Consider the following 12,232-nt stretch of genomic DNA (forward strand, 5'->3'; position numbering starts at 1 on the left):
TTCGCAGGTTAAGACTAGTATAACGAATTACAAAAATGTAATATATTTATCCTTTTTAAGTAATATAAAAATGTTGAAATAATTTAAAAAAAATTATCAATATTCTTTTATTTCTATAGTTAAATTAATAATACATAGCTGAGCAAAATTAGAGATAATATAAAATTGTTTTAAATCCAAAGTAGGGATATAAAATTTAGGATAAAACATAGTGAATACAATTTTCAATATTTATCATATTAGCGATATGCCAATTTTTTATTAATAAACACATATTTTGAGCCTACTATAAATTTTATAAAAGGTATATACAAATATGCTATTTATATATATTATGCCCGAAGTATATGTAAATTATATGTGAAAAATTAATCATAGAATAATTAAGAAATTCTGTAAATGCCATTAATTCTACAAAAAAAAATAAGAAAAAAAATGACTGCATTTTTAGTAATGTGTATCCATATATAAAATAATTTTTTTATTATAAAAATAAATAATTAAATTTAGTTAAATATTGTTATATACCTTTGATGCTTTATTTTAACTATGCAAGAAGTAACATTAGAAAAGAGCGTCTCCATGCCCAATACATTTCGAGAATATGATGAATTTGGATTTGAAAACATATATGTAGAAAATACTATATCACCATTTTTTGAATCATTTCAATTGGTAAAAAGCAAATTAACACAATTCCTCGCATATATATATATATATATATATATATATATATATATATATATATATATATATATCAAATTCTATAACTATATATTTGAATTATGTGCAACACGAATCATAACTTATATAACATTAATAATTTCTCAAATCCATACTAACATACGATTGAATAATAACCATTTTAAATTATTTTAAAATTATTAAAATGTGTATGTATATGCATAATTATATTATATGAATATTTTTTTTTGGGGAAATTTTTCAGAAAAGGAATGACCATGGGAATTACATAATTATCACCGATTATAAGCTACTCCTAAAAATAAAAAAATATATATTTAAAATTATAGCTTTTCTTCTAAACAATAAAGAAAATGAAAAATCATCCCTTAAGAACCAAACACAGAATATACTAAATACAAGCGGTATCATTACACAGCTGAGAAAAAAAAATGACCATAATGATGTAAAAAAACAAAAAAATATACACACAACATATACACAACTTGATACAAAAAATTATGAACAAGTCATGCAAAATGTGATTGAAAATCGACAAATTGGTGACAAAAATCAACATAAAAACCTTGCCAGACAAGAAAAAAATGTATATAATGAAAATATACTAAACGAAAAGTATAAAAATATAATTAAAGAGATAATTAATAATGATAAAATAAATACATTTGAAATAGAAAATGTTCTAATTGTTGTTACAAGGATACAAAAAAAATATCAAAAAGTTGACAAACTCGAAGAGTTTATAGAAATTTTAAAAAAAATTCCAATTTCAAGCCAAAGTGAAATATTTGTTTTTTTAAATAAATACATGATATACATTCTACAGATTCTTCATGATCACTTTAAAGGTTATTTAAAAAAAATTTTAACTTCCAAAGAAAAGGAAAAATCAAATATATATATATATACATATACACATGTGTGTATATTATTTGGTCTAGGATTTTTACACAATTTCATTATCTTTTTTCTTTTTTTCTTAAATAAAATACAGTGATGAAAATATATGCATTCCCCCTTAGTATCAGTTCAGCAATTACAATGATCCAAGAAATATCTCGAATTTCGAATAACCCCATCTTAAGTAAAAAAATATAAATCAAATTTTTACTAATTAATGCAATAATCGTAATAATGACAAATAAATTAATAACATTTTTTTTTTTTTTCATTTTATATATATACAGTCTACATAGCAATATGCCTACTTTTGCCTTTAAATAAAAAGGAATATACATTTGGTTTAGCGGAGGCGCTAAAATTTGGAATTCTTAATGATAAAAAACTTTATATAAAAATAAAAGAAAAGGATTTAAAATATTTTCGAAAAAGGTTGAAATATATAATATACAAATGTATAAAAAATAGAGAAAATGTAATAAAAAAAATGTGCCAGAAAAATGTGAATTATATGAATATTTTAAATTTTGGTAATATTATAGGAAATGCAATAAAAAGTGTATTTGATCAAATAACAACTTTTGAAAATTATAAAAATGAATACAATATATATGGAATTTACTACGAATTAAAAATATTAAATGAAATTAATAAGATAAATATGCTTTTATTTCTTGATATTGAACAAGTTATGACAAAATATAAGTTAAACTATAAATTAAATCAAAATTTTCTTAATTATTATACTAAAGATATAATTACATTTTTACACAAAACATATTGTTCTAAAGAAAATAATAAAATTCCTATTATTCATCTAACAGACATAAATAAAATAAAACCAGATATTATAGTAAATGTACCATTGTCTATATTTTATAAAGTTCTATCGCCCATTGTTTCTATTTCAATGTGTTCGAATTTTATATTATCAAATATTTTTCATAATTCTCAAAAAAGAGAAATGATAAATATAAACAATTTAAATTTTTTATTTATAAAAAATGTTGGAAATAAATCTGAAACAATCCGTGCAATTTACACTAGTTGCATGTCTATGCAAAGTGTTATACTTAGAAATATTAATCTATGTTTCGATGTTGTTTTATTTATTAAAATTTTAAAGGATTTAAAATTTAATATATGTTTGAAAAAAAAAACGAAGAAAAAATATAAAACCATATTTGATAAAATATATGAGAATTCTATTGAAACATACAAATGTGAACAATATGAAAATTACCTATCAATTACGGGAAATATAGACAAAAGGAATTCCAATTTTTTATTCAAAAATTTTATATTTCAAGATAAAATAATATTTAATGTATATAACTCTGGAACTGTTTGCCGATTAATATTACCATTGTTATGTTTATATATATGCAAACAAAATTTAAAAGCAAAAAAAGAAAATAAAAAATTATTAAAATTTATTATTTTAAAAGGAAATGAACAAATGGAATGTCTTCGAATTATAAGCCCATTGGTTAAAGTTATTCAAAAATCTTTTAAATATATAAAAATTATTTATTTAAAAAAAAAAAATTATTTGCCTATTCAGATATCTGTAAAAATAGAGAAATTAAAAAATTATGATATTTTTTTATCCAACAATATATTTATTAATAATTCTGCATCTAGTCAATTTGTATCTTCTATGTTATTAATTTCCCCATTTTCCGAAACTAACACATGTATACATTTGCTATATAAAAGGATTAGGAACAAAATTCAGAAAAAATATTATTTAAAAATATATAGGAATAAATTTTTTAAAATACAAATTAAGAAAAAAGTTAATTATTATAATTCATTAATTAATGTCTCTAAAAAAAATATTTATAGAAAAAGTTTGAATCCCAAAGAATTATCAAATTACAAATGTATCTATAATAAAGTATTCTTAAAAATTGTTTATACAAAAAAAGATAAACAATTTGATAAAACTCAAATATGTGCAAAAGATATAAAAGTATGTAGTGAACAAATCCGAAATAGACAAAAAAATGTTATAAGTGTAAATAAATCGAATAATATTTTGAAAAAATTAAATAAAACATATTTTGAAACAACTTCAAAATCTTTTATTGATTTAACTGTGAATATAATGAAATTATGGGGTGTAAAAGTTTGTGTACAAAATTATAATTATATTATAAAAAATGAAAATATATTATCAAAAAAATATGACAATTTTGCATATTTTTTAGTAGAAAGAAAAAAAAAAAAAAAAAAAAAATCTATACAATATCATAAAAAAAGCTATTGGAAAAATATATGTAGATATACTTATTCTAACTATGTTAAATTAAATAGATACATATGTAATTTGAATAAAAATTTATTTATGAAATCTATTTATAAAAATATTGTTAACAAAATTAAATACTACAAATTAGGAGTTAAATATGAACAAACCAAAGGAAATGATTATACAGATAAAAAAAATAAAAATGAAACAGTTTTAGACAATTCATGTTTGAATAATGTTAGTATTATTTATAAGCCTATATACAGAATATGTAACGATTTAGGACTTTATTTTTATTTTATTGTTGGATGCATAATAAAAAAAATAAATTGCAGTTTTGTTTTAAACTTATGTCTAAACAATATTATAATGAAAAAAATTAGCTCAAAATATTATAAAATAAAATATTTTATGATTCAAAAAAATGTGCAAAATTATTTTTTATTAAATTTATTACTATTATTAGGTGTTGATATATATATAAAAATAAAATCTGCTAGAAATGTTAGATTATATTTATTTACTTCAAAGGGAATAAATATAAGAATAAAAAGGCAGTTGTATCAATACTATGAAAAAAATAAAAAAGAAACAAACAAAATTAGGAAAGTGAAATATCATCCTTTTGAGAAAATATACATAAATTATTATTTTAATAATATAAACAAAGTATTAATAAAAATAGTTATAGATGCAGAATCTTTTTCAGACGATTTTTTTCCTATTTGTGTTTTATTTTGTTATTATATAATAATTCATAAAACTAAAAATATATTATTCAAAATAAAGAATATACATAATCAAGATATCAAAGAATCGATACGTATAAATAACGTTGTCTATATACTTAAGCTTTGTTTTCAAAATTTAGTTTTGATTTTATGTGACAAAAATAGTATATATATTACAAGAATTCGCAGTTATATAGATAATTGTATATTCAATTTAAATCGTAATAAACATTATATAGACACTTCAAAAATAGGTTATAAAAAAAATGTCATATTTTATAACAATTCTAAATATATATTAAATAATAATAATATATTATATTTATTCATAGATACAAAAAATGATCATAGAATTATTTTTATGACCACTATATTGTCACTTATTTTTCGAAACATTTTAATTGACAATTGTTTCCAGATTAAAAAAAGTTATCCAGAATTTTATAAGCATGTAAATGAATATCTACAAATAAATCTTAACTATGCCACATCTTTTGAATTAAAATTTAATCATTTTATTCATTTTAACAATTATAACATATTAAATGAACATATTAATTCGTCATTTTCGGGTTCTTTAAATATAAACAGTTTACTTTTTACTGATTTAGTAAAAAAAAAAAAAAAAAAAAAAAAATGGAAACCCAATTTTTTAAACTATTATAAAGGAATAACTAATAACTCAGAAATTGAAATACCACAAAATGAAAATTATATGAGAAAATATAAATATAAAGAAATAATAAAAAATGATATTAACATTTGTTATTTATTAAAAGAAATAAATCGTCTTAATATAAATATAATATGTGGCATTCGAAATGTAGGAAAATCCTTTTTAGGGAAAAAAATAGAAAATAGTTTTGTAATAGATATAGATGATTATGTATTTGAAAAAGAAATTAAATTTGATAAAATTAAAATAAACGATTTTAGATATTATGAATATCTGACATTTATTTCGGTACTTTATATGTCTTATTGTATTTTAGCTTACAAACCATGCTCAAAAGGTTGTGCAAATAAAACAAAAATAAGATATACAAGTAAATATAAACAAATATTTCATAAAGTTGATAATCTATATTTTTTCATAAGTAATGATGTGATTTTTTATAATAAAAAAATAAACGATTTATATAAAAATATAAAACATAAAATAAATCAATCAAATAACAATTATATTAATAATATATCTATCATTTTAGGAGGGGGGATAATTGAATTTGAAAATTCAAGAAATGTTATAAACAAATTAAAAAATGTTACAATTATTAAAAGAGATAAATATGAATTATATGAAATATGTATAAATGATAAAATAAAACCAAAACTATCAGGAAATTTAATTGAAATTATAGAAAAAAGAACTATAATATTTAACGAATTAAATATACCTTTTCATTTTTCGATACCTACAGAATATATTATAAATAAAAATATAAAAAATTTAAATAAAACAAGAAATAACTTAATTGTAGCTAGTTTTCTAAATTTTTTTAATTATAAATTTTATGTTAAACCTATTATAAATCCTAAATTATTATTTACTCAAATTATTTCCATAAATCTGAATGATTTCCATTTATTTAATTATAAATCAATGGAATCCAATTATGAATATGTTGAACTTATCATCAATGAACAAAATGAAAGTCAAACCAAAAATCGAAGTGAAATAAACGAAAAAAGTGTTAATTTTCCATCCATAGATTTCGAATTGCTAAATCTAGCTATTTTTATTATTCGAGCATATACATCTAAACCTATTATAATAAAATTAAGCAAATATTTTTTTTGTCATAATTTTAGTAAAAGTATGACCAATTCAGAAAAAAAACAACTTGAAAAAATAAATCTTAACTATTTAATAAATATATTTTATAAATACAAAATTAACATATTTGATATTGATATAAAATATGTAGATATTTTAGAAGAACAAAATGAAAATTGTTTTTTTATTATTTCAAAAAATGTAAATGAAATAAATAAACTACAAAAGTATATAAGCATAGTTAATATGTTTTATGTGGGTTGTTTAAAATTGTCATTTCATTTATTTTCTAAAAAAAATAAAGAATTACTCAACTCAATTTTAAATGAATATTATAAAGACAGATTAAAAAACAAATCTTTGCAAAGCTACAACCAATATATAAAAAAAAATGGAGAATATATTTTATTATATAATATAGAATCTAAATATAACCCCTTTTCAGCCTTTTTATATAACCAAATAACAAATTTTAAATTTCAAAAGTCCTTTTTAACCAATCTACATAAACATAACTCCAAAAAAATATTTCAAATAATCAAACAAAATGAAAGTCAAATATTATATTCCAGTTTTATGTATACCCATTATTACACAAATTGTATAATTGCTATTTGTTATTCCTCCAATTGTTTGTAGTTATATTTTTTTATTTTTATGTGTTTTAAAAAATTATTTCAATCGATTTTAAATAAATCATTTTAAAAACAAAACAAATTGTTATACTAATAATAAATCAATTGAATAAGTAAATAAATAGTAAAATTGTGTATATGTATATTTATGGAAATTGTTAAAATAATAATAATAATAAATGAATGAATGAGTTTTCAGGAAATTCCTGAATTTGCTAATTAAAACGAAGCTATATAAAATGAATGGATTTTTATTTATGCAATTTATTTCGCATTAATAATATATCCAATTCAATTAGCACCATTTTGAGATGCTTATAAAAAAAAAATTACATACTTGATCCATGATGAAAAATATAATTTATTAGTTAACTTTATTTAATTTGGCTGCTTTAAAAAGACATTAAATATTTCATTATAATTTAATTCACTAAAACTTGTAAACATATTAGATAAATACAATTTCCCTGTGTTGTTTTTTTCAAGAGAGTAATAATTATCTTTCATAGAGTTAAATAAATATTCTAAAAAATTATTTTTTTTATTATCGTGATTTTCAAAGTTGTTTATATCATTTTGAACTTCAATACCAGTAGATGTTACCAAATTATTTGATAATGTAAGGAATGATTTTTTTTCGTATTCATTTAGTAATAAAGATTTGTTAACATTTAATAAATCTTCTTTGATATTTCCAAAAATTGAAAAATTATTTGAATTTTTTTTTGCATAATGATTTAATATTTTGATACTTTTTTTAAAAATATGTTTGCAATCATATAAAATAAATTCCTTAAATATATTTATTATATTGTTTATATCATTATGTTGATAATATATATTTTTACCTGTTATTATTTCAAATAAAGAATTAAAAATGTTAATATAAAAATTTAAATCCTTTTCACCTTCTATACATTGTATATGAAACCAAAAATAAATTCCCATTTTTTTTTTTTTCCATTTTTTTAATATACATCCTATAGCTTTTATTGTATTTACTAAAAAAGATTTTACTTCATGTTTTGTTATTATTATTTTTTTATTTTTTTTTAATAATTCATTTGAACTTTTATTTTTTGTATTACTCAAAATTGAAATATCTTTACATAATTGATCGTTTGGTTTTATAATATTTTTAAACCCAACTTTATTATCTAAATAAAATATATTACCATAATTAATAACATTACTATTATTAGACATATTACTTGCAACGCTACTACTACTATTTCGTCTCATATTATAATTAGAAATATATGATCCATTTACAATTTGTGGATTAACAAAACTTCTATTAAATAGTATATTTTTCATAACATTATAATTATCGTGATTAAGTTTTTTATATGGTTCTACTAAATATTCTTTTCGATTTCTTGTTATATCTTTCATTATTATTTTATTATCATTTCTAATATCTGTATTTAATTTATTACCATACATATAATTATTTATATTCATATCATTGACTATTTCATTTTTTGCATTCTGTACATTGCTCATTTTTATTTTATTATTATTGTTATTATTTATCTCTCTTTGATATTCACCAAAATTATTATTCGAATTTATATTCGCACTGTTTGAAATTATTACATTTGATTTTATTTTGGCTGCCATGTTCATAATTCTATTGATATCATTATTACTATTAGTGTCATTTCTAATTGAATCTGCCATAAGTTTTCCATCTGTTTGATGTATTGTTTTGATTTGTACATCTACTGATTTGTGTTTATTCATATTATTGTCATGCAAATGCATCAACTCCTTTGCGTTTTTATAACTCCCTTCAAAATCAGTTATATTATTTTGCTGACTTTTTGAACTAATAATTTCACGATTACAGTTATTTTTTGTGTCTAAATTAGCCATGTTTGGATGGGTTGGATTTATATGAATAACCATGTTACTAGTTATATCACTACTTATTCCAGCATTCACAACATTATTTACACCATTGTTTGTAACACTATTTCTTAACCCGTTAGGAATCATATGTATTCCAACATTTCTTACATTTTCATTATTATTAATTTTAAAAGCTTGTGAAATATTATTAGAATGTTTTAAATTACCAACATTTTTTATATTTGTTCCTAAACCTCCCGCATTTATTATTGATCGAAATGATTCAGAAGAATTTTGTGTCGGTTCAACATATCCATAATTATCTCTATTTAATACATTTTTCAAATTGTTTGAATTTTTTTCATTATTATCTATCTTTAAATTTTGATTATTGTTGACACCTCTAAAACTTATAATACTATTTGTGCTATGATTACTACTACTTTTAGTACTATTACTACTTGTATTATTTCTATTCATGTTTTTATTATATTCATCATTTATTAAATATAATGGACTATCCCCATTCTTAATATTTGAATATTTATCATTTCTATATATAAGTTTTAATACATTTGTATTTGTATTTGTATTTCCATTATTCATACTATAATTATATTTTTTATTTAGCATATTTAGATTTACACTATTTAAGCTATAAGGAGATATTTTATTTGATCCATCTTGATTATTATTACCATTAATTCCTTGATCAATGTCACTACTATTACAATTTCCTACGTTTTGAGACTGAATAAAATTATTATTCATATTGTTAATATTATTTTCAGTCAAAAATTGTTCATGTGTATTTTTCTCAGCACATTGACCTTCTGGTTGATTTAGATTTTGCTTAACGTTTGGATCCATATCTTTTACAAAATTTATATTATTACCTTGTTCGTTCATAATATTATTTGTATAATAATTTGCGCCAATGTTAGGAACCATATTTTTTCGTGAAATAATATTTCCAACTATATGTAATACTGGATTATTTATTTCCATTTTTGTATTAAAAAAATTTTCATTGTTTCTTAATAAATTATTAGATGCCTGATTATTATTTAAATTATCATAATATTTCAAAATTTTATTATCATTATTTCCATCAATAATGTTATTTATTCCGTTACTAATTCCACCATTAAATGTGGAAACATTTCCATTATTATTATCTACAAATTTATTTTCTATTTTCTCATTTGTGATACTAAAATTATCTATATTAATTGGATCGTTAGTAAGAAGTTTTCCTTTCATTTTCTTTACAGACTTAGGTTTAGTAGATCCTTTCATTCCCTTTTGTGATTTATCATTTTGCGATATTTTTATTTTATTATACTGATTTAATACATCATTTCCATTATTTTTATTTTGCATATTATATATATTTGTTACATCTTCTAAAGTATTTAAAATATAATTTTTTTGAATTTTTTCCTGATCATTCTTTGATATATTATTTTCCCTTGTAATATTTCGACAACTTACATTGCAAATATCTAAAACATATTTATTATATTCATTTTTTTCACATTCATTTTGATAATGCATGGATATCGTTTTATCTTTATATCCATTTGTCGATATATTGGTTATATGACTCTCAGACATTTTATTTTATTTTATTATTATGCTTACTTTGTGTAAAATACAAAACATTATATTAAAAAATTTATAATTATTTTTATTTTTATATATATCTTTTATTATCATACTTTATCCATAAAATGAAGAGCGATATGAAACACATAAAAATATGGCATACATAGCATAAATTTTGAATATATAATGTAAATAAAACAAATTAACAATTTAAAAAAAACGGATAATTCAAAGCATATGCATATTACCAAATTGTAACTTTATTTTTTAATTCGAATTGATTTATATAACTACAAAGTTTCACGTATTTCAATAAAAATCCATACAAAATATTCAGAAGTATATGTATAGCACATATGCATATACTTATGCATATTATTTATTAATGATAGACATTATTAAAAATAAATTAAAAACATTAGATTAAACAAAAACAAATTCTCGAATGCTTACTTTTTTTTATTTTTCATATTTATCACATTTTATATTCTACCACCCCAACTGTGTCTTTTATTTACGTTGTGTGGAGATATATTTACAATTGCTCCTTAAAATGCAAGACAAGAACATTAATATTGATAATATTATTATTGTTATTATTATATATATAAGCACACGCACGTGATATTATATACATATATGCTAAGCATGTATAAGTGAAGTCATATATATTACATACATAAATTAATATGCATTCTATATAACATTTTTCTACAAATTGCATAATTATTCAAATATTAATATGCAAAGTTAAATATATTCTTTAAAACTTATTAACATTAAATTATTTTGTATTTATCATCATGAAATATATATGATTTCAATTAAAAAAATGCAATGATATGAAATAAATACATTAATTTGAGGCACCATATAATTTTTACATGATAAAAAATAAGTATAATACAATAATGTTGTTTATTTGTGTAAATGGTTGTAACCAAAAATTAGTAATTTATTTAAAAAACAATATATATAATGCATATACTTATAAGTATGTCTACTTATAGGATGTAACAATATAATTTTGGAATATGTTTATATGGATAATCACGCGAAAGTTGCATAAATATGAACTTAATAAATATATGTACACAAATTATTATGCAAATATGTATATAATATATATATAAATTATATACTCCTTATAAGTATTTATGAATGTATATATATATATATATGCATGAACTGCTTAAATATCACATACGTATTTATCGTTATAGGTAATGCATATATAATACCATTGTGTAAGGTCTAGCAATAATCTATATGATTTTTAGTTAGTGGCTTTTTTTTTTTTTTTTTTTTTTTAAATATATTACATGTTCATACGATTTTATATATTTTTTTATTATAGCTATTTTTATATTTTTAAGAATTTTAATATATAAAATTAATGAATTTAATGTAAAAAAAATTATAAAATTATCATTAATAATATCAATATATATACTTATTTATGCTTTTATTTATTTTTCATATCTGCTTAACTTATATAAAGCCTTTATTTTTGTAGGGAGCCTAAGCCTATGGCTATTTTTTATCAGCCGTATTTTGTTTTATGTACGCATGTGCATATACATATAATTTATAAAAAAAAAAAAAAATATGATTCTATACTTTTAATAAAATAAGTATATACATATTTATAAGCTTATATAGCATTTTATATTTTCTTAAGTTTTAAATAATAAATTTTATAATTTTTTTAATTATAATATTATTTTGTTTTTTTAATGTAATTCCATTGAATTAACAAGAGGAATAA

At 19.3% G+C, this 12,232-nt stretch overlaps 2 protein-coding genes across 2 annotated transcripts; one reads left to right on the forward strand and one right to left on the reverse strand.

Annotated features, from left to right (window-relative positions):
• Window positions 1–549: 549 nt before the first annotated feature.
• On the forward strand, window positions 550–7,006 carry PBANKA_0304000 (pentafunctional AROM polypeptide, putative; the record flags this gene model as incomplete). Its single annotated transcript, XM_034566241.1, has 4 exons — window positions 550–675; window positions 950–1,553; window positions 1,700–1,789; window positions 1,893–7,006. The coding sequence occupies 4 exons, from the start codon at window positions 550–552 to the stop codon at window positions 7,004–7,006; spliced, it is 5,934 nt and encodes a 1,977-aa protein (XP_034419924.1).
• Window positions 7,007–7,380: 374 nt separating this feature from the next.
• PBANKA_0304100 (conserved Plasmodium protein, unknown function) lies at window positions 7,381–10,473 on the reverse strand (the record flags this gene model as incomplete). The annotated part of the gene is made up of 1 exon (XM_034566252.1): window positions 7,381–10,473. One exon carries the CDS (start codon window positions 10,471–10,473, stop codon window positions 7,381–7,383), a length of 3,093 nt encoding a protein of 1,030 aa, XP_034419925.1.
• Window positions 10,474–12,232: the final 1,759 nt, after the last annotated feature.

Source organism: Plasmodium berghei (assembly GCF_900002375.2).
Source record: "Plasmodium berghei ANKA genome assembly, chromosome: 3".
In the NCBI taxonomy this organism is placed as follows: domain Eukaryota; phylum Apicomplexa; class Aconoidasida; order Haemosporida; family Plasmodiidae; genus Plasmodium; species Plasmodium berghei.